The 24,804-nt window shown below is 38.4% G+C and overlaps 1 protein-coding gene across 22 annotated transcripts in view; it reads left to right on the forward strand.

The window, feature by feature from the left end:
- PPHLN1 (periphilin 1) overlaps positions 1-24,804 on the forward strand; it is a 120,869-nt gene that overhangs the window by 29,297 nt on the left and 66,768 nt on the right. For all 22 annotated transcript variants that reach the window (XM_037997249.2, XM_037997256.2, XM_073020630.1 and 19 more), the window contains one exon: positions 21,525-21,736. In XM_037997249.2, coding sequence (XP_037853177.1) covers positions 21,525-21,736 — 212 coding nt within the window. The remainder of the gene's footprint in view (positions 1-21,524; positions 21,737-24,804) is intronic.

Raw genomic sequence — 24,804 nt, forward strand, 5'->3', positions numbered from 1 at the left:
ATTTCTAAAGGAAATAAAAGTAAATCAGAGTAAAAGGAGAATCATGACATCCTTAGCTAGGAAGACTCAATGTCATATAAATATCAGTTCTCCTCAAATTAAGGTGATAATTTAATTTGGTTCCAGTCAAAAATCAAATTTTTTTTATTTTTTATTTTGCATGGAAGTTGACAAGTTGATTTTAAAAGTAATATGAAAGAGTAAAGGGCTAAATGGCAAAAATGCCTTGAAAAAGATGTGAAGACTCAAGATACCATATGTGCGTAATTATAAAGCTGTAGTGATGTAAACAGTGTTGTACTGTTGATGTCAAATAGACCAGTGAAACAGAATCTGCAAATAAACCTAAATATATCTGGAGTTTGGGATATAGTAGCAGTGGCATTACAAATCCAATGGAGAAAGAATGAACTTTTCAATAGATAGTGTGCTGGGATAAACATTTAAAAAACGTGACACTGGAGCCTGATATATCCAGATAATGTCTGATATAATTAAGACCTATGTGAAAAGCAGGATTGTAAAACACTATGAAAAATTAGATCATCTAGTGGCTTATCTTTCTCCTCCAAAGAAATATCTGCAAATAAATTTATTTTAACTTAATTGTTTTTATTTATTTTTATTATTTTTTATTTGTATAATTTTAATGGATACAAGTGCAGTTTTGTTGCATGAATATATTGTGTAGTGGTGAAGTCTGAGTTTTTAGTGTATCCCACCACTTGAATAATGTATATTGTACCCATTAAGTAATTTCTCATCACTCAGTCGCCTCCCACCCTTCCAAGTCTCTCTTTTCTCTCATTCCACTCTCTATGTCCATATGTACACATTATCTAGCTCCCACTTATTAGTAAGAAGTGAGGACATTCAGTCTCTGACTTTATGTTTCTGAGTTATTTCACTTAAGATAATGGCCTGCAGTTCCATCCACATTGCTGCAGAAGACATGATTTCATTCTTTTTTATGGCTGAGTAGTATGCCATTGTCTGTATGTACTACATTTTCTTCATCCAGTCATCCATTGATGGACTTTTAGGTTGATTCTATATCTTTGCCATTGTGATTTTTCAGTTTGTAAAATAATAGTTTTTATGTTAATTTTTTCTCTTCCTGTCTTTTTTAAAAAACATTTTGTGTATGCATATAAAATTTCACATAAATGAAATAAAAACACATATATAAATCTCTAATCGCCACAGCCATGATAACATCTTGGTATAAATTCTTCCATATTTTTCTCTATATTCATAAACATTTAGAGTTTTTGATTGTTTAATTGAGTCTTTGTTGTTGTTTTTTTTTTGAGACAAAGTTCTGTTGCCCAGGCTTGAGTGCAATGGTGTGATCACGGCTCACTGTGGCCTGGAACTGCCAGGCTTAAGCATTCCTCCTGCCTTAGCCTGCCGAGTAGCTGGGACCACAGGTGTGCACCACCATACACATCTATTTTATTTTATTTTATTTTTTAACTTTTTTGTAAAGATAAGGTCTCACTTTATTGCCTCAGATGGTCTTGAACTCCTGGGCTCAAGCGATCCTCCTGCCTTGGTCTCCCAAAGTGCTGGGATTATAGGCATGAGCCTATAATCCAACCAAATTGAGTCTTTTTAATGGCCAAGTAATAGTTCATGGTGAGGATATGCCAAATAATTTAGCTAGTCACTCTGTTTACAGTACAAAACAGTGCTGCAGTAAATTCTGGTACATAATATTTTCATGAATTAGTACTTTAGTTTTTATGAGATAGGTTACTAGAAGCAGAATTTCTGGGTCAGTGGGTATATATATGTATTGTAAATATTAATAGATGTCAGTTTGCCTGCTAAAAATGCTTTTACACGTGTGTTTTTGTTTTTAATAAAAATCTTAACATTTTAATTTGGATAGTTTATTTTTCTTATTTAATGTAAGTAGTTTGAAATTTCCTTTAAGTAGTGCCATAACTGTATCCCATGATTCTGATATATAGTAATTTACACAGATTCTGACATACTGTATTTAATTATTCTGTGATCACAGTGTTGCCTGTACTGTAATTTTACTTTTAAAATCCATGATTATTAATGGGGCTTTAGTTGATCAGCTTCCATAACTATACCATGGGCATTAAAACAAGGTATATTCTCTGGTTTCAGGGTATGGAGTTCATTCTGGATGGTATATTCATTCATTTATTAAATATTTCTTGTGGTGTCTGATGTGTCAGATGTTCTTCTAGTCTTTGGGAATATAAAGCCTTTACATTTTAATATGAATTATACATATTTAACAAATAACAAAACATAATTTTTACGAAGAAAAAGCAGGGAATAGAGAGTATTTGTATTGTCCACATCTGCCTATGTCTTCACTTGATGTTTGAGTATCTTCAATAATGTCTCAGGTTTTATGCTATCACAGTAGCTATAGCTTTTACTGCCTGGCATCTATCTGGCTTCTGTAAGCTGGTCTCTATATCAGGTGGGCTCATTGAAGCTTTCCTACTTGAAAGACTTTGTGAACAGAAAATAGCTGTTGTTGTAGAAACAGATTTATTGCATTGTAAACCATGCAAAGAGAATAGTTGTATCTATTGGTAATGTTCTGAGCAATTAGGAAAGCCATGTCAGTGTTTTTGTTTCTGTCAGTGGGGTGTACAAAGTGATTCTTTGTCCTGTAGGAAGAAAATATTAAAAGATTTGAAAAACTGACCAGGGACGATGGCTCACGCCTTTAATCCCAGCACTTTGGGAGGCTGAGGCAGGTGGATCACTTGAGGTCAGGAGTTTGAGACTAGCCTAGCCATTATGACAAAACCTCGTCTCCATTAAAAATACAAAAATTAGTCAAGCGTGGTGGCACACACCTGTAGTCCCAGCTACTCAGGAGGCTGAAGCAGGAGAATCACTTAAACTCAGGAGATGGAGGCTGCAGTGAGCTGAGATCACCCATTGCACTCCATCCAGCCTAAGCAACAGAGTGAGACTCCGTCTCAAAAATAAAAAAAAGAAAAGAAAAATTGCGAGAATAACTGAAAGAACTCCTGTAACCCTTCACTAGAGATTTCATTAATGTCTCCAGAAATGCCCCCAGTAATGTGCTTTATAGCAAAAAAATTTAATCTGGGCTCACAAATCACATTTTCATAGGCTTCTTCAATCTGAAACAGCTCCTTAGTCTTCCCTTGATTTTTATGGTTTAGTGTTTTTGGCAAGATGAATACAGGGCAAGTTGTTTTTTTTCTTTCTCAGTTTAGGTTTGTCTTGTATTTCTTCATGATTAGAGATTAGGTCTAGGTTGTACGTTTTTGCCAGGACAGTTCCTGAAGTGATGCTAAGTTTTTTTTGGTTTTTTTTTTTTTGAGACGAGGTCTCACTCTGTCACCCAGGCTGGAGTGCAGTGGCGTGGTCTTGGCCTACTGCAACCTCTGCCGCCCAGATTCAAGTGATTCCCCTGCCTCGGCCTCCGTGTAGCTGGGACTGCAGGCGTGTGCCACCATACCTGGCTAACTTTTGTATTTGCAGTAGAGACGATGTTTCACTATGTTGGCCAGGCTAGTCTCGGACTCCTGACCTCGTGATCTGCCCGCCTTGGCCTCCCAAAGTGCTTGGATTACAGGCATGAGCCACGGTGCCCAGCCGCTGAATTCTTTTTCTTCCTATAGGCTGCACATGTTGTTGGTTTGTGCCCTTATTGGTATCGTTGACTTTTATCACTTGTTTAAAATGGAGTCTGCAAAGTTTCTTTACTATTAAGTTGTCCTTCCCCCTGAAATTGCTTTGTGTGGAGATACTTTGAAACTATGTGATTGTATCATTTCTTGTTCACTTTCAGGTGCTAGTTTTAGCATCCACTGATGGTTTTGCCGGAGTTAATTATTAATATTATGGACATAGTATTTATGTCCCCTCAAATTCATTTTGAAATCTTAGCCCTCCACTGTGATGGTATTAGGAGGTAGGCCTTTTGGGAGGTAAGATTTGGTCATAAAGGTGGATTCCTCATGAATGGGATTGGTACCTTATTGAGAAGAGACATAAGAGCTTGCTGTCCACCATGTGAGGATACAATGAGAAGACAACCATTGTCAAACCAAGAAGAACGTCCTCACTGGACACCAGATCTGCTCGTACCTTGATCTTGGATTTCCCAGCTCCAGAACTATGAGAAATATAAATAGTTTGTTGTTTAAGCCTATGATAATTTGTTACGACAGTCCAACCCTACTAAACAAATATGATGGGTTTTAATGGGTGGTTAGCCCATTCTTTCTATATTTATTATGCTGGCGTTCTGTTGTAAGGAAAAACTTTCTCTTCACCTCTTTACCCCCTTAAAACAGACAAAACTTTGTTTATGTATGTATGGACTAATAGATTCCTATTTTATTCAGTGGGTTGTAATTCATTGCTGTCACTATTTTGATGCTCAAATTTGGCCAGTGAGAGTCCCTTCAAGTTAGCTTCTGTGATTGGTTGGTTGTTTTGTTTTTCAAATATTTTCTTGTGACAGAATATATATAACACAATAAAGTATGCCATTTATGTAATTTTTAAGTACACAATTCATGAGCATTAATTCTATTGACAGTGTTGAATAGAATTAATTTAATTCTAGTGGGTACAGAAACCCACATTTGAATTGTTTTCAACTTTTGGCATTGTGAATAAATGCTACAGTGAATATTGGCGTACAAATATCTCTTTTGAGTCCGTGTTTTCAGTTTTTTGGGTACATTTGTAAGAGTGGAATTACTGAATCATGTGGTAATTCCATGCTTTTTGAGGAACCACCAAGCCATTTTCCATAGTGGCAGCACCATTTTACTTTCCTGTTAACAATGTAGAAGGTTCCCAGTTGCTCCACATTCTTGCCAATGCTTGTTATATTCTGTGTGTGTCTGTGTCTGTGTCTGTGTCTGTGTCTGTGTGTGTAACCATCCTTGTGAGCATGAAGTCGTATCTCATTGTGTTTTGATTTGCATTTTCCTAATGAGACTAGTGATGGTGAACATCATTTCTTGTGCTTATTGGTCATTTGTATATCCTTGGAGTAATGTCTGTTTTGAGTTTTTTGATTTTTTTTTTTAACTGCGTTTTTTGTCTTTTTGTTGTTGAATTTTAGGAGTATGATATTAAGCTATTCCTGATACATGATTTGCAATATTTTCTTCCATTCTGTTAATTGTCTTTTTGCTTTATTGATAATGTTCTTTGATGCACATTTTAAATTTTCATGAAGTCCAATTTATTTTTTTTCTTTTGTTATTCTTGCTTTTGGTGTCGTATCTAAGAATCCATCGCCAAACCAGGGTCATCTGTGTTGTTTTGACATGTCCACATCATTCTTTGGTCACTTCTTTCTGATAACAAGATGTTTCAGTCTCAGGCTTCTCTGCCTCATTCTAAATGCAGGTGTTTCTCCAAGGAACACAGACTTTCTGTAGTGGAGAGTGATTTTTTGAAGCCAAGAATCTGAACACACAGACACACACAGACTTTTACTTCTGCATTTATTTTTATACAGTGTTTATGTGTATTCATGACTATGAGATCATGGCAATACCTTTTCCTTTATTTCATACTTTTATCTCCTTTTTCCATCTGTGGGAAATCTGGCTCCCAGTTGTTAGGAGAGACAGTCCTCTGTGGGTGTCTTACACTCCTGCACATCTTGCTGAGATACGCAAGACTCTGTTCACTCATTATTCAGGGTAGTTCTCAGAGATGTGTTTGTAATGAGCAATCTTGAAGGCCAGAGTAATGTCTCCCTGTTTGTCAAATAGCAGGCTTGCTTATTGCTTGGTGTAAAAAGTTCAGTGTTCCTCGGTTGTGACCCACACCCACTGCATGTGCCACATATATCTAGGCTTATATCACGTTACCCCTGGATGTGGTACCAGAGCGAACTGAGACAAACATGCCAATGCTTGCGTTGCTTGCCGTGCTATGAGTGATAAAGTTTTTTTTCTGACCCAGAAGTCCGCTAGGATCCAGGAAATAGTAACAGTCTAATTTATAACCTTGTAGGTAAGGTAAAGTCAAATTCCAGACCTGACACCAGTATCATCACTGTGTTTGTTCACACCCCTAAAAGTGGTTATTATTCTGACCACATGAGTCTTCCTTCTTGCTCTCTCCAGCACCGTTTTTAAAATTAATTATTTAATTAAATTTTTTATTTTTATTTTTTGTAGTTTGCCACCACTGGGTGGGTGTTACAGGGCCACCTCGCTTTCACACCATTTTCCACAGGCCTATTACTGGCAGTGGAACTTTATGCTCTAGCTGTTTTTTTTTTCACGTTGTTAGTGTTTCATGTTGTAGAACATTGTATACTTTATAAATCTAGCATACATGTATTAGTGGTTTATACTCAAATGTGTTTTACTAATGGAAGTGTAGAATCATTGGAAGCAACTGAATTAAATAACAGCTAATGGAAGAAAAGAGCATGTGTCAAGTTTTCTCTCTTTTTCCCTGCTGCCCACTCCCCACTGCCCCGCCCCACTCTGAAAGTGATCACTTTCATATTTGGGCATGCCTGGTAAAGTTATCTACATTTCAAGTGTGTCATCACCTGCTCACCTTGTTTCTGTATTTACACAATGATTATAATGTCTATTTTTTTCAAAACATGCTTGTAGATGAAATTCAGAATATATCAGGATTTATTTCATTTCGTATCAAAGAAACATGCCATACTCTACCAAGAGTTAGTGACTTAGGATGAGTTGTTTTCAGGTCATTTTCTCCCCTTGTAGTTATGAGATCTTATAATAAATGTTAGTGGTTGGGCGCAGTGGCTCACACCTGTAATCCCAGCATTTTGAGAGGCCAAGGTGGGCGGATCACTTGAGGCTGGGAGTTTGAGACCAGCCTGGCCAACATGGCAAAACCCTGTCTCTACTAAAAATACAAAAATTAGCCAGGCATGGTGGCACATGCCTGTAGTCCCAGCTACTCAGGAGACTGAGGCATGAAAATTGCTTGAACCTGGGAAGCGGAGGTTGCAGTCAGCCAAGATTGCACCACTGCACTCCAGCTTGGGCAATAAGAGCGAAACTCTGTCTCAAAATAGAATAAAATAATAGTGATAAATCTTAGGATGGAACTGATTTAAAGTATTATGTAATGTTTTAAAATATGGAACAAGAGTATCATCAAGTGGCCAATATACTTTATTTTTAAATACTAGGGGCTGGGTGTGGTGGCTCACGCCTGTAATCCCAGCACTTTGGGAGGCTGAAGTGGGAGGATAGCTTCAGCCCAGGAGTTTGAGACCAGTCAGGGCAACATAAGGAGACCCCATTTCTACAAAAAAAATAAAAAAATTAGTTGGGTGTGGTGGCATGCGCTTGGTACCTTTGGAAGCTGATGTGGGTGAATTGCTTGAGCCTGGGAGGTTGAGGTTGCAGTGAGCTGTGATCACAGCACTGCACTCCAGCCTGGGTGACAAGAGTGAGAACCTCTCAAAAAATTTAAAAAAAAAAAGGCCAGGCAGGTGGCTCACGCTTGTAATCCAAACACTTTGGGATCCCGAGGTGGGTGGATCACCTGAGGTCAGGAGTTTGAGACCAGCCTGGGTGGCTCACGCTTGTAATCCAAGCACTTTGGGAGCCCGAGGTGGGTGGATTACCTGAGGTCAGGAGTTTGAGACCAGCCTGGCCAGCATAGCGAAACCCCATCTCTACTAAAAGTACAAAAATTATCTGGGTGTGGTGGCATGCTCCTGTAATCCCAGCTGCTCGGAAGGCTGAGGCACGAGAATCACTTGAACCTGGGAGGCGGAGTTGCAGTGAGCCTGGGCAACAGAGTGAGACTCTGTCTCAAACAATTAAAAAAAAAAAAAAAGTCCTGGGGTACTTTTCTGTATTCACTTATGGAAATTTTTGATTAAGTAGTGTTCAGTATTTTCATACTTATTTTTTTTTAAATAGAGTAGATTTTCTGTTTAATTTTACTGTAGCAAGTTTTATCTTAGGCAATTTACTGTTTGACAGAGAACAATACTATAGAACATCTTTGGTTTAATTAAGTGGTGCAAATGTTTTTTGAGTAGTACAAATGTTTGTATGTAGGGCACCATGCTTATATCACCAGCTTACCATCTAGAGAGTGAAGTGAATGTACAAGTAGATAACATAATCTGAAATAGGGTGAAGCTGTATAAGTGCTCGAGGAAGAAAGCAACCCTTATCCTGTGCTATGGTTCTAGAAAAAGTTCACTGTAGGAGCTTTATCCTATTAGCAGTTACTACTAAGAAAATATTAACTGCTGAGAAATCTTAACCAGGTAGGGAGAGGAGGGGTAAGGTAAACTAATGAGATTGTAGTTTATTTTGTGTTCAGTGTAGAGGATGACTTTTAAAGATGACATTGGAGATTGAACAAGAAATTATGAATATCTGAATTGGAGAAGGGGAGTTGGAATGGGGAAAAGGGTTAAATTTGACAGATACTTAGGAAGTAGAAAATTAACAGGCATGCTTGTTGGATGTGGAAATAAGGCAGAGAGAAATATCTGTATTTTTTATTTACTGTGTGTACAGTATATATTGCCATATATAGGAGGAATGGTTTCAAGGGAGGAGTTACATTCAAAATTGAGATTGTCCAATGAGATGTAGTTAGACAAGACTGATGAACTATAAAGTCAGAACCCAGGGCAACACCTTTATGATTGTGGTGGAAAATGAAACTTTTGAAACAGTATATGTTGGGAGATTGAGGTCATCAATGATAAAATACTCAGCAGAATTGAAAACACAGTAGAAATTAGAGACCATGAAGCTATAGTGGGACCAACCTGTTGGTTTGTGTGATTTTTCTCTAGTGTGATTTTTTTCTCTTTATGGCAATCCAAGTATATATCTGTGAGGAAATCACAGATTTTGGAATTGATTCAGGCTTTGGATTGGCTAAGATGATATATCAGAATTGCAAGGGCAGAAAAATTGTTGGTATTTATAGAGTGATCCAAATACTGCCCTTTAGGCTGAAAGGGTAATGAATAGAATGGGGTTCATTGATTGCTCAAAAATATAGGAGACTAAGGGCATTTGTAAAGTGGAGATGGAGTTATTGTAGGAGTGAAAAAAACCGAAGGATAAGACATCGTGATTAGAATGTGAAAATGCAATAAAAATGTAGCTGCAGAACACCCGATAATGAATGGCAGAGTTTAGGATTTACAAATATGGCTAAGGAATTGTGAAGAGAGAGGAGATGGTCAATCTACACGAACCTACATTATTGCACAGATTATGTGAATTTTGAAAGTCATCCACGGTGTGGGTAGGATGTGTGGTAACAATGTGGACTGTGCCATTGTGTTAACTTCTTCAGGGAATTCGAGGAAGTTACCGGGAGGTTGGTAATGTGGGGTACAGTAGGGTGGCATGAACTTACATCAGGAATTTTTTGGACTTCTCCCTGTTTTCTTAGGAGATGGAGAATTTAGAGGTTCATATAGCCCAGGCCTTTGAAGTAGGGTTCTCAATGTGTATTTACTACTCAAGAGCTTGATGAAAGATAGTATTTGTGTTCAAATGCCAGGTCTCAAAGGAAGAAGTTAGAGGGGTTGATTCATAAAGAGGCCGAGGATGTGAAAGCTTTTACAAGATTGACTTAAATTACTGTGTACACAAATACGTTCACTACGCATAAAGTTCTTATAATGGTTACAGGTAAACAGCTCACATATTTATCTGTGGTGATAATGCTCCTATTATCCTATATTACTTATAGAGTTAGAGTAGCTAGGCAGGGAATGGAAATGAATGCCAGATTGGAGCAGCTGCTTCTTGTTATCAGCCGATCTTTGCTATTTGAGTATGTAAGCCCTGCATGGCCTGCTTCAAAAGAAGTCAGAAATCCAGATTTTTAAAATGCGAAATCTCTCATTTTTTTTTTTTGTTCACAGCTAATTAAAAGCAGAGTTTTTACCCCAGAATTTGCAATCTCTGGGGTAGGGTAACAATCTGAGATTCTGGAATGAAGAGCCTGTAATATAGTTTGACTAATACAGTGGTTCTCAATCCTGGCAGTACTCTAAATCTCTGAATTATGTGGAAGGCTTTTTTTTTTTTTTTTTTTTTTTTTTTTTTAAATGCTACTGCCTGGGTCTCGCACTTGGAGACCTCATTCAGTTGGTCTTGGGTGAAGCCTGGGCATCAGTATTTTTTAAAAGCTCATCAGTCCAGGCACGGTGGCTTGCACCTGGAATCCCAGCTACTTAGAAGACTCAGGTGGGAGGATTGCCTAAGGCCAGGAGCTTGAGACCAGCCTGGGCAACAGAGTGAGACTCCGTCTTTTAAAAAATAATAAATAAATGAGTAAAATAATAAAAAAGAGGGGGGTGCTCATCAGATGATTCTAATGTGAAGCTAGACTTGAGAACTACTGGTCTAACAAATAGCACGAAGTGACAAAGTCCAGAAACCATAGGATCATGTTAACAATTACTTTCTTGGCCATGTTCTCTCAGCTATGGTAACTTTATCTCTCCATATCAATGGTAGCAATTCCCTTTGCTTATGTTTCTAAAACTTGTGTCCATAAAAATCACTTAGAAGCTCATTATAAATGAAGATGTTGAGGCTTTATCTTGAGATTCTGATTCAGTGAGTGGAGTCTTGGAATCTGTATTTTTAACAAACCCACAGGGCAATTGTGATGCAAATGGTCTGGAGGCTGGAATTTTGAGAAACACTGACCTGTATTTTGTCTTCTAATGACTGACACATCTGTATCTTTGGCTTTGGCTTTTCTTCTGAACTCTAGATGTCTGTGTCCAACTGCCTATTAGACATCTTCACCTAGAATCCCACATTTTTTCATTGAAATGCTTGCAGTGACTGCTGCCTATTCTTCACACTCCCTGGGCACATGATTAGACTATATTTCCTAGCCATCCTTGCAGACAGGCGTGGTCACATAACCAACCTAGCTCCAGTGGAATGGAATAGGAGCTCTACATGTATTCTTCTACACACATATTCTACCTCTTCTATGTTGCAGAGTAGGCCTTGGAGTGGAATGACATCAAACATGTGACCTTCGAAGCCACATGTTGAAATAATAGAACAGTGGTCACCCTAGGTCCTTGGATAAAATTGCATGGGGCTGTTTCTCACCTTGCTGGGATGACTAGACTCTTTCGTCGTTGTTAGATAGACTTCTTTTGTCTTTGAATCATTACATTTTTTGGTATTTTTGTTTAGCAATTTAGGCATATCTTACCTTTATAAGAGCAGGCACTGTTTTAGGTATTAGAGATCAAACTGTGAATAACACAGATAAGATTTCTGTTCTTAAAGAACATGTTCTAGGCTGGCTCACGCCTGTAATTCCAGCACTTTGGGAGGCCAAGGTGGGCGGTCACGTGAGATCGAGAGTTCGAGACCAGCCTGGCCAAGATGGTAAACCCGGTCTCTACTAAAATTACAAAAATTAGCTGGGCATGGTGGCGTGTGCCTGTAATCCCAGCTATTGGGGAAGCTGAGGTGGGAGAATCGCTTGAACTGGGGAGGTGGAGGTTGCAGTGAGCTGAGATGGTGCCATTGCACCTTAGCCTGGGTGACAGAGGGTGACTTTGCCTTAAAAAAACAAAGTTCTAGTTGGAAGATCTCTTAGTCCATATCTTATGCCTAGAATACTTTTTTGGTTTGTTTGTTCTACTTTTTCTAGAATACTTTTAACTGTAAACATGTGATTTTGTGGAAAGAGCTTTGAACTTGACCACCAAACTTCTAATCTGAACTCAAGCAGAGAGACACGTTTGATTTTTTGATAGGATAGAAGAAGTGATGGGGAAAATTCCTTGGCTTAAGTCACAGTGCCTGTGCTTTTCCGTTTCATTTAAAATAAAAGATATTTGTGGTTGTACTTCACTTATTCTTAAGCTTGCCTTGCTAATTACCAGGCTGCTTTCTCAAAATAATTCTTGAAATCTTAATTCTTTTTGGAAGTCCCTATTGACTGGAAAGGAAGTAGCCAATATTTTATGTGAATATTTGTGCATATTTGGATGTGGGAAGGAGAGAAAAATGAGGTTCAGAATAACAAGTAAATGCTTTCCATCTCTGCATTCTTCCCTTCCCTTATATCCCTTTCTCCCATTTTGTTGTATTTTACTCATAACCAGTGAACATATATCTGCTGACACTGAGGGTTCTGTCACCTCTTACCTGTTTTGACTGATGTGAGGGGCTGGAGTTACCTTGGGGATGTGTGTTAACAGGAGAATCTGAGCTTCAAAAATCTGCTTTTCAAATAAAGCATCTAAAGTAATCTGCAGTCGTACATGGTTCAAGGAACACATTTTGAGAGACTGCCTTATGGGGTATTAGTTCTTCCCTTCCTCCATTCTCCTGATGACTTTGTATCTTTTATATGCCAGGCAGTATAGCTGAAGTGTTTGCAATGTAGCCAAAGACACTGTCCTAACTCCCAGGCTGTGTACTCTGTGATAATAAAAAGCATCAGTTTTGTCAAGTGTGTTTTTTGGAGGCCTCATAATCCTGGTTGTATTGTTACTTGTGTTTCTTCAAAGGCCCTTTTTGATTTGCCGTATAAATTCATTGTATTGAATGCGTTGTATCATATATGTTGATACCTTCATTTTCAACATAGCTAGAAACCTATAGTTGGAAGGCTTTGGTTGTAAGTTTTCTCTGCGTGGTAAATAGACCTTTGTCTTACTTGCAGTTTTTACCTGGTGATTTATGGAACAGTATTAAAAATATGTCCAGATTTTAGTATACTCTTTCTCTTTTTGGCATGCTTCAGGGTTATGGGTAAAACAACAAAAAAAAATTCTGAAAATCAAGATGATACTTGCACAAAGAAAATTATACTAGTTGATACTGAATGGTTTTACAGCTAACCGCTAATACCAGACACTTTTTTTTTTTTTTTTTTTTTTTGAGGCGGAGTCTCGCTCTGTGGCCCAGGCTGGAGTGCAGTGGCCAGATCTCGGCTCACTGCAAGCTCCGCCTCCCGGATTTACTCCATTCTCCTGCCTCAGCCTCCCGAGTAGCTGGGACTACAGGCGCCCACCACCTCGCCCGGCTAGTTTTTTGTATTTTTTAGTAGAGACGGGGTTTCACTGTGTTAGCCAGGATGGTCTCGATCTCCTGACCTCGTGATCCGCCCGTCTCGGCCTCCCAAAGTGCTGGGATTACAGGCTTGAGCCACCGCGCCCGGCCTCTTTTTTTTTTTTTTTTTTGAGACAGAGTCTTAGTCTGTCGCCCAGGCTGGAATGCAGTGGCGCAATCTCGGCTCACGGCAGCTTTCACCTCCCAGGTTCAAGTGATTCTCCAGCCTCAGCCTCCTGAGTAGCTGGGATTACAGGCGCACACCACCACACCTAGCTTATTTTTGTATTTTTAGGAGAGACGGGGTTTCACCATGTTGGCCAGGCTGGTCTTGAACTTCTGAACTCAGGTGATCTGCCCTCCGCGGCTCCCAAAGTGCTGGGATTATAGGCGTGAGCCACTGCGCCTGGGCTTTCTTTTCTTTTCTTCTTTTTTTTTTTTTTTTTTTTGAGACAGGGTTTCCCTGTGTTGCTCAGGCTGGTCTGTAACTCCTAGGCTTAAGCAATTTGCCTGCCTCAGCCTCCCAAAGTGCTGGAATCACAGGCCTGAGCCACCGTGCCCCAGTGAGTTGGCATTTTGAACACAGGTTTTAGAACTTTCCTGAAGGCTGAGTGAATATTTTTAAAGATTAAGTGTCTACTTAAGCTTTGTCATGAATAATATGCAATACTTGGGCTTGGCTAGAAATCGCTAGGGATTTAATGGTCCTAAAAAGGGAAATACTACTCTGGCCCATAAATGAGGGTTAAACTTCTAGGGTCCACACAGAAAATATTAGATAGGACTGCAAATATTATACTTTTCTGACTGTTAGAACACCTTTCTTATCTTCATTAACAAGTTTTTTTCTCTCTCTGTACACATCTGTATATTCACATCTGTAAATATCTGGCTTTTTCTAGGCCTACTTCACAAGATGTTGCAGAATACTTTTAATTCCTTCTCATTCTTGTCATCACAATTAACTGCTGAACATAGTTTGCACTAGGCTTCAAATGTCAACCATGAGAGTTTCTATCTCTGAGGGAAAAAAGGAGAGATTATAAAAGAATTCCACTAATCCATAAATGAGAAGGGCATCTTGATGTTTATTACTGTTTAATTTTCCTTCCAACACTAACAGAGGCACAGAGGCTCATACACAGCTACTATGAATAATGGTGGGTACTCTGTAAATACTCTTAGGTACTAGTGCACATGATGTTAGTTTTACAAAGCAGTTGAGTCCTATTTCTGTTAAATTTTTATCCCCTAGTATAAAAACACAATTTATGATAAATCAAGTAAAAATGAAAAATCAAAGTCTTAGTTTCCTTTCTTTTTTTAAATTAGGGCACCATGGAAAGGTCAAACTAAGCAACCTTATGTCTTACCTTATATTTAAACAAAACCCTTTCCTAGATCTAATTCTTTGGCACAGTAACTGGTTAGAGGAGATCATTTGCCTATTTAATAGAGAAAACTTATTTTAACTTTGTTATCTTAAATATTAATGTTTAGTGAGGCGATATTTTTTGTCTATCTTCCATTGAATTATCTTCATATCCTTTGTCTATTTTTTATTAGTGTGTTCATCTTATTCTTAGTGATTTTGCTAGCATTCATTAAAAGATTGAAAGTAAGTTATTATTATTATGATTATTACGTTTTTGAAACAGAGTCTCGCTCTGTCACCCCAGGCTGGAGTACAGTGGCACGATCTTGGCTCACTGTAACCTCCGCCTCCTGGGTTCAAGCGATTCTCCTGCCTCAGCCTTCCGACCAGCTGGGACTACAGGCGTGCACCACCATGCCCGGCTAATTTTTGTATTTTTAGTAGACACAGGGTTTCACCATGTTGGCCAGGCTGGTATCGAACTCCTGACCTCAAGTGATCCATCCCGCCTTGGCGTCCCAAAGTGGTAGGATTACATGTGTGAGTGCTGTGCCCAGCCAAAAATAAATCATTGAATACTAATATTTAAGACTGGCATTGGTGTTGAAACTTTCTCTTTTAATTGGAAATTTGCTTTAAATCTAGTTCTAATTTTCACCTTAGAGGCCTTTCTGTATATAGTTTATACTTGGTATTTTGATACAAAATGGCTCTTCCTGTACACCTAAATTTTTTTTTTTTTTAAACAGTTGTTTTGGGTGGATGGCGGGGTCTTTTTCTTCTGTCTTTTCCATCCAAACATTTAACTTTTCAATTCACCTGAATTTATCATGGTACGTGATTGCTGTCTTCCCCATATTGTCTCAGTTATATAAAATATTTTAAAGCTTGAGAGTCCATGTATTCATGTAAGGTTAAAAATGAGATAACTGATGATGAAAAGACTAAAACCTAAAATTGTAATATAGATACCATTCATGTCAGAATTGCTGTGTCTGGAGAGGTTAGGAAAGTGAAGCTCAGAGAGGTTAATTATATTAAGGTCAAAAGGCCATATATAAGTAGATGAATTAATTGTTGAATCTGTATCTGCCATTAAGGAGTAATCTGAGATGTGGAACTCTAAGTAAATGTGTTTCTCAAAGTTATTTACTCACAGAACCCCCTTTTATGTTTTGTAGTAGAATGGGAAATACTAATATTTTGTGGATTAGTGTTCTATGCGACATGTTTTAAGAAAGGCTTTTCGTCAGATCTCTGGTAGAGAACAAAATATGAACCAGTCAAAACATTTCTATCATTATTTAATTATTTTTTCTTTCCAAAATACAATTAAACTTTTAAAGCACAAAAATTTTAAGATATTGGTAAAAGATGGGGTGAAAAACTCCATACCTTTCTTGATAATCTGTGGGAAATATGAAGCTGTAGGTAGCCTCTTTCTTCTTTAATAAATTGTACTTGAAAACTTTCAGGAAGGGCATAATTATTTAGATTAGAGGTTGACAAATTGCAACCCACAGGCCAAATCTGGTCAGCTGTCTGTTTTTGTAATTAAAATTATATTGGAACACAGCCATGTCCATTTGTTTATATGTTATCAGTGGCTGCTATTGTCTGTCAGAGGAATGTTGAGAAGATGTGTTGGGAGACCATATAGCCACAGTGCCTAAAATATTATTTGACTTTTGATAGAGCAAACATTTCCTGATCCCTAGTTTAGTGAGCTGCATTCTTGCCTACTTTACTTCGTATGTTTTATCTGCATAAAGACTCTTTCACTGAAGTTCTTGGCATTTCATCCTCTGTAAAGTAAGTTCCCTGGGAAGTCATGCTGAAGTCTTTTTCTAGAAGCTTTATTATGGCTTAGTTTTAAACTCTTACAGACATGCAAGATTCCATAGTTTTGCTTTCCTGAATGACATGCGGCTATCAATACAGCAGTTGTATTGGCATGCCTGGCTCTTTCTTGCTGCAAACCTTTTACTGGTTTAATGGAAATTATACCAGGGTACTAGGGTAAATAGACATAACTAACATCTTTTGAGTGCTGTATGCCAGGCTCTGTTCTAAATTTTTTACATATATTATTTTGTTTATTCCTCACATCAACTCTGTGAAGTAGGTATTATTATCCCCACTTTATAGTTGAGGATACTAAAGCATAGGGAAATTAAATAACTTGGTCAAGGTCATCAGTTCTTAAGGAATGGAATGAGATTTTTAACTTTTCCCCCAACTTACTTGCCTTCTAATTCCTTGATTCTTGAGATGAGTTCGAGCATATTTCTTCTTCCTCATTACTTTCTCCAGGCCTCTTTTTCCACACCATCTTTGAACTTCCTCATTTACACCACCCTGTCTTACTGTATTCTCTGATGAATTTCCAGCAGTCCATTCCTTCTTCCTTGATGATTACAATTTCTGGCTCACAGTCTTCTCTATCCAGTCTGCCTCTGTATCCTGATTTAATGCCACCTTTAACTCGAGTTCTTTCTTGTATTTTTCAACTTTATATATCCACAGGCATGGTCAGGCCCTACTTTTATCACTGGGAATTGTTTTGCCTTTATCATGAACTCTGAACTTCTGCTTTCTGACTTCTGAACAATTCACTTATATATAACTCTTACATGCTAGTGAAGAATTCAGTCCTTTTTAACGTTTCGTGTGCATAGGAATTACCTGGAAAACCTTATCCAGAAGCCTGGGTCACACCCCTAGAGATTCTAATTCAGCTGGTGAGGGTTGATGCCCATGAATTTGCATTTCTATCACCTTTCCTGCAAATGCTGAGGCAGGTAGGTCTGTGGAGGTAGATTTTGAGAAGGATTGCTCTAATTAATACTTTGCCCCAGAGGATCAGTAAAACTTTCTAATCTGCCTAAAGCCTCCATTCACATTCTTTCTTTCTTTACTTTTTTGATGACTTCTGTAATTACTGAGACAAAGGCCTTCTGATGAGAACTCTGTCGTATTTTATTTTCTCGAAATAAGAGTTTTTCTATTTACTCTTTTCATATTCTTCTCTTCTACTTAGTCCCTTTGTCTCACTTTCTCCAGTTGACTTTTGGCTCCTTCTTTACCATTAACATTTTTGTGTCTTGGGTTAATAGTTTCCCCTTCTATAGTGAATTGACTTTTTTCTATCAGCCTTCAGTAATATTTCCTCAAAATATCATTCCCTCCCATCTTCCCTCCTTCAGCCTGTTTTGGAAGAAAAGTTATGGCTTTTAACTTTTTCACTAGCTATATCTTAATTTCTTGCAGTCTGCTTTGGTTTCCAAAATTTTACTGGACTCTTGGACTGACAGATCAAATGATTTCTAGGTGGTTTTGTTTTGTTTTGAGACAGGGTCTCACTCTGTTGCCTAGGCTGGAGTGCAATCTGTCTCCTAGATTCAAGCAGTTCTCCTGACTCAGCCTCCCGAGTAGCTGGGATTACAGGCACACACCACTATGCCCAGCTAATTTTTGTATTTTTAGTAGAGATGGCGTTTCAGCACGTTGGCCAGGCTGGTCTGGAACTCCTGCCCTCAAGTGATCCACCCCGCCTCGGCCTCCCAAAGTGCTGGGATTACAGGTGTGAGCCACCGCGCCCACCCTGGTGTGTTGTGTTTTGTTTTGTTTTGTTTTTGAGACAGAGTCTTGATCTGTCACACACACTGGAGTGCAGTGGCACGATCATGGCTCACGGCAGTCTCTCCTGGGCTCAAGTGATCCTCCCACCTCAGCCCCCTGAATAGCTGGGAGTACCAGTGGGTGCAACCTCGCTCAGCTATTTTTTTAATTTTTTGTAGAGACAGGCTTCTCTGTGTTGCCCATGCTGGTCTTACACTCCTGGGCTCAAGCAGTCCTGCCACCTCTGCCTCCCAAAGTTCTGGGATTGTAAGCATGAGCCACTGTACCTGGCCAACTCCTAGGTCTTAAATGCATAGTCTCCCCCAGACTTGCTGTATTTGATACTGTCATTTTTCTTTTAAACGTTTTCTGCCTTTGCTTTTCACTCACTGCTTTTTTAAGGTCTCACTATTCTAACTACTTCAGTTCTTGTTCACGTAGTACTTTAATCTGTTATTGCTTTTTCTAAAGTTTGTGATACTTTTCCCACCATCTAAATCTATGCTGTCCATTATGGGAGCCACTAACTGCATGTACCTTTTAAGTACTTGAAATATCGTCAGGTTAAACTGAAATATTCTGTAAGCATAAAATGCACACTGGATTTTTAATATTTAGGCTGAAAAAGAGAATGTAAAATAGCTTACCAAATTTTTTAAATGTCAATTACATGTTGGTAATACTTTGGATATATTGGGTTAAGTAAAATAAAATGCTAAAATTAATTTGACTTGTTTCTCTTTACTTTAGATATGACTACTACTTCTGTGGCTTGGCTATATTTCTGTTAGATAATATTAATCTAAATCTCATATTTCCTTAAGACCGGTATCAGTTTTCTGATCAGCCTTCTTAAACATTTGGTACAAAGTACCAGCCTTCTTAAACATTTGGTTCTCACCCCCTCTCACCCTACCATCCTTCCCAATACACTTAGCTTCTTCAAAGCAAGAGTAATTCCCCATAGTGCTGTTCATATAGTGGACACTATATACAATGTAATACATACACACACATCTGAAAAAATGGCTAATGTTACCACTTTATCAAAAAGGATACTTATGAAAATTGAGGCCTGTTGTGATGTTTTTACCTAAATTGGTGGGGAGTAGGAGAAGGATTGGTGTGAAGGGGAGAAGAGATATTATTCTGTTCTGAGCTATTAACATTTGACACTGAACATCCCCCAAGTGTATCCTGCCACCTCAGGCCACTGATAGCTCTGAACTGCTGTGATTTTACTGCCATCTGGTGTCAGATTCGGAAACTGTAGTTCAACATTTTGTCTCTTCATTAGAGGAAGGTAGGCAATCTTTCCTCTGAATGTAGGCCTACTCTTCTCTATCCTGTAAGCAAGTTACCAATAAGAGTCACTTAACTTCAATGTAGGAAACCTTTATTTTCCTTGTTGGTGTACTCTTTCCTTGGCTTCCATGATAAATGCATTCTCCTTTCTAATGTTTCTCTGGCTGTTCACTCAATCTTCAATAGCCCATTTCTCTCTTCATGGTAGTTTTTTAGCCCCATATTCTAGGCCTGCTATCCTTTTTCCCTTTGCTTTCATCTGCACCAGGCTTTAAGTACTGCCTATTTACAGACAAATTTATATTGACAGCCAAAAACTTGCTCTGAGGTTTAGACTACTATCTTTAGTTGCTCACCTAGATATTGCACAAACATCTTAAACATAACATGCTCCCATCAAAATCTGGACCTCCCACTTGCATCCTCATTTCTCAAATTTATTTTTCTAATTTCATTAATCTATCATACCAAAATTATGGGAATCAGCTTGGCATCCCATCTTTCACACTTCATTAGTAAAAACATTAACTATATCCCATTAAGTCTAGAGGGTATATTCTTGTACATGTAAAATTTGTGACCCCTCGCCTGCTCCTGTCCCATCTAAGCTACCACTGTCTCTTGCCTGGACTAAGTTAGGTTCCTTGTTAGTCTCTCTACATCCATTCTTGACTGCATTCACATGTTTTATGTATATTTGTCTAATGTCAGCCTCTCCTGTTACCCTGAGAGTTCTGTGGTGGCAGGGACTGTGTACATTTGGCTCACCATTGGGTCCCAGCACCTCACACAATTTCCAAAAGCTTTTTGTTTAATAACAACCATGTCACCACTCTGGCTAACCAGTGCTGTTGGTGTGTCCCTTGTAGTTTTAGTGACCAAGGAATTCTAGTGCTAGAATTCCTTAATGCTCTATTTCGGTATTAGTGTTCTATACCAGTTCATTTACCATAAATGAATTTAAGCTATTTTCTGCTTTTTCCCAGGGAAACTTACTTGTGTCTGAAGGGACAATATATTTGGGGTATTAATCAGCTAGTGTTCAAATGAACTTTAGGACAACAGCCTATTTATATCCTATAGAATGCCAATCAAGATGCTGAAATGATTTTCCAAGCACTTGAAATTGCATGCTATTGGTTTGTCTCTTAGCACTCTTCTGTCTGAAATTTAATATCTTTAATGTTGCAGTACATTTGTTAAATCATGGATTAAAACCTGTTTGACTCTTAAGTGTTCTTTTAATAGAGGCTCAGTTGATGATGGTTCCATTTAGTAATTTTGATTTGGTTTGACATTTTAAAATGGTTTTGCTTTATAAGGTTTTACTACTAGGGCTTACTTGGTGCTTTGAGTTGATGGTATTTCTCAATAAAAAAAATTTAATTTATAAAAGTAGAGGTGATTTATAAAAAGTAGTTATTTAGAGATGGGCAACAATCTATGTACTGAGGATGCAAACTCAGAGAACAAGAATTTAATAGGTATATAGCAGGGTTTCTCGGTGTTGGCATTATTCACATTTTGGACTGAAGAGTTTTTTGGTGTGTAGTGTCAGGGGCATGTCCTGGGCACTGTAGGAAATTAACAGCAGTCCTGGTCCCTACCCATCAATGGAACTCCCCTCACCCATTATGATAATCAAAGATACCTGTAGACAATGCCACATTGTCCTGGGGATGGGTGGGCAAAATTGCATATCCCTTGAAAACCAGTAGTTTCTATACTTAGAAGGGGGTAACTGGCCATGAAGTGTCTTACTTGGGAAATTGTTGGCATTTCTAAGCATTTTTGAGAATATGGTACCTGTGTGGTATATTGTTAATGGCAAAGAGAAATGGAAACTATATGACAGGCTTTTTTTTAAACTTTAGAATTTGTGCTTGCCTAAAATAAAGTAACTTTTGCACTTAGCCACCTGGTTCTATTCCAAACTGAAAAAGGGTACATTCTAAATCATATTTCACTGATACTGTTTCATTTTGTTAGCTCACTTCAGCAGTTAGGTAGTGATAGAAAAAGAGAACCAAGAGTACAATTTAAAGAGTAGCTTATAATCAGAGCTTTTGCCGTTGTGCTTTTATATATAGGGTATAGAGTGTAATTAACTTATTCTACGTTTTTTTTTTTTTCCAAAGGGAAATGAGAGATGGCTTTAGAAGAAAAAGTTTCTACTCTTCCCATTATGCGAGAGAGCGGTCTCCTCATAAAAGGGACAATACTTTTTTCAGAGAATCACCTGTTGGCCGAAAGGATTCTCCACACAGCAGATCTGGTTCCAGTGTCAGTAGCAGAAGCTACTCTCCAGAAAGGAGCAAATCATACTCTTTCCATCAGTCTCAACATAGAAGTATGTATTTTAAGACTTCATTTTTTTCTCTCACAGTCTCCTCTGATGGGAATGTACTGAATCAGATTTCCTTATAGGTGTAAGAGATTTATTTTTTAAACTTTTTATTTTGAAAAATTTTAGACTTACAGAAAAGATGATAGAATAGTATAACAAACACCATACACACACATTTTTTTCAAACTATTTGAAGTGGCATTCTGTATGACACTTTGCCTTTAATTTCTTCAGCATGTAAAAGAGGACTTTTTTTTTTTTTTTCCCCGGAGTCTAGCTCTGTCTCCCATGCTGGAGTGCAGTGGCATTATCTTGTCTCACTGCAGCCTCCGCCTCCTGGGTTCAAGTGATTCTCCTGCCCCAGCCTCCTGAGTAGCTGGGATTACAGGCGTGCGCCACCACGCCCGGCTAATTTTTGTGTTTTTAGTAGAGATGGGGTTTTACCATGTTGGTCAGGCTGGTCTCGAACTCCTGACCTCGTGATCTGCCCACCTCTGCCTCCCAAAGTGCTGGCATTACAGGCGGGAGCCACTGCTCCCGGCCAACCTTGTAAAATTTAGAATGAAAACCTCCCTTACTCTTTTCCAACCCCCAATTTTATTTTATTTTTATTTTTATTTTTATTTTTAATTTGGCATGCTTGAACCTACATGGTATTCTGTACAATCTTAGCTTGTCATGCTGGCTGAGTTGTTAGTATGTGTTTGAATAAATCAATGACAAAACTACTTTTCTAGAGAAAACATTCTTATCTTTGCAGCCTGCGGTGGAACTTGTTCATAAAACATTTTCTTGTGCCTTCTGTATGCAAGGCACTGTGTTAGTGTTAATGACGTCCCTGTCACTAAAGAACTAGAATATATGTGTGTATTTCTCACCAGCTAATGTCAACTTTATCAATATGTTAATATATATAAAATAAATTGGTATGTCATAAATGAGTTGACATGAGCATGTCAAGGTGAGAAAAATTAATTTACACTCTGGGGATGTAAGAACATGTCATAAAGGAGATGACATTGGGCTCAGCCTTATTTCAGATTTCTACAAGTAAAGAAGCGTCTTCTAGTTAGAAGGAATTATGAGCCAAGGTGCAGAAATCAGAAAAGTTCAGGATATTTCCTTTTGAGTGTCCTTCTCATTAACTGTCTTTTTTCAAATAATAAGAGTTTTAATTTAACAGCCTTTGCCTCTTACATGATGAAGGTGATGGAAAACCATTTGGAGTCATCAGATTGTCTTCCCTTGAAGCTGTTGCAAGATTGTTGAGTTTAGCAAACATTTATTGTCTACTGTTTGCAGAGATAGATAGAGTGGGGCTTCCCAAAAAACATATTTTTGGATACAGGCATATTCATGATTATGCAAGAGATAAGAAGGTTATTTTAAGGATTTAAAACAAACACAGGCTGGGCACAGCAGCTCATGCCTGTAATCCTTGCACTTTGGGAAAGCCAAGGTGGAAGGATTACTCGAGCCCAGGAGTTTGAGACCAGCCCGGGCAAACATAGTGAGACCCGTGTATCTAAAAAAAAGAATTAAACAATTAGCTGGGTATGGTGATGTATGCCTGTATTTTCAGCTACTCAGAAGACTGAGGCAGGAGGATCACTTGAGCCCAGGAGGTTGAGCCTGCAGTAAACTGTGATCATGCCACTGCACTCTAGCCTGGGCAGCAGAACGAGACTATGTCTCTAAAAATAAATAAATAAGTAAATAAATAAGCCACTTACATATATATGCCTGATTGTCCAAAATGTGCTTGGGACAGTTCTAGGTAACTGAAAGTTTTATTGTGGAGACTAATGTTAACAAGTATACAAGTATTTTCTCTTTTGCTTCTATGTACCCCACCCCTACCACAAAAAGAAAAACCTTAAGAAGATAATCCATAAGCCAAGCTTGTCCAACCCCCGTCTGCAGGCCACATGCAGCCCAGGATGGGTTTGGATGCAACCCAACACAAATTAGTAAACTTACTTAAAACATGAGGCTTTTTTGTGAAAATTTTTTTTTTTTTTTAAGCTCACAAGCTACTGTTACTGTTTGTCTTTTATGTGTGGCCCAAGACGATTCTTCTTCCAGTGCACCCCAGGGAAGCCAAAAGATTGGACACCCCTGCTCTAAGCTCTTATGAATGCTCACATGCACAGACATATCCAAAATTAGCCAGATACCATCTAAGACCCTAAAAAATTTTTATTTATTTATTTATTTATTTTATTTTATTTTATTTTTTTTCTGAGACAGAGTCTTTTTCTGTCACCCAGGCTGGAGTGCAGTGATGTGATCTCAACTCACTGCAACCTCTGCTTCCCGGGTCAAGCAGTTTTCCTGCCTCAGTCTCGCTAGTAGCTGGGATTACAAGCATGCGCCACCAGGCCCAGCTAATTTTGTATTTTAGTAAAGATGGGGTTGCACCATATAGGCCAAGCTGGTCTCGAACTGCTGACCTCAAGTGATCCACCTGCCTCGGCCTCCCAAAGTGCTGGGATTATGGGCGTGAGCCACTGTGCCCTGCCCTTAGGATCTTTTTTTGGGATGTGTATGACTTAAATCCATATCCAATAATGATTTTCATCAACAAAGTATCTTTGGAAACTGATTATGAAAACTTCTTAACAAAACATGAATAAAAGAAGCTTAAAAGAGATTCTTACTTGACAGCTTATAATGAAATTATTAAGGGTAGTTATTAGTGAATTAGCTTTTATTTTATCCTCAAAAACGGAAATTTGCGGGGAAAGCATCTTCTCTCTGTTGACCTGCTTTGGGCCTCTTAGTGGCCAAAACTCTTAAGGTCTTGGGATGAAATGTGGATGAGCCATAATGTGATGCTCCTGTCTTAGGGTCTCCAATATCCTTCACTCATCCTTTGAGGGCTGATACCTTTAATATTTGGAGTGATTTAAAGATTAAGTTGGTAGACTAAAATATGGGGTAAATTGAATGAAACAGAGCATATGACTTTGTTAATGCCTGCATCTATCTATCTTTCTCTCTCTCTCTCTCTCCTTCCTTCCTTCCTTCCTTCCTTCCTTCCTTCCTTCCTTCCTTCCTTCCTTCCTTCC

The sequence above is a fragment of the Chlorocebus sabaeus genome, chromosome 11, assembly GCF_047675955.1.
Source record: "Chlorocebus sabaeus isolate Y175 chromosome 11, mChlSab1.0.hap1, whole genome shotgun sequence".
NCBI classification, from domain to species: domain Eukaryota; kingdom Metazoa; phylum Chordata; class Mammalia; order Primates; family Cercopithecidae; genus Chlorocebus; species Chlorocebus sabaeus.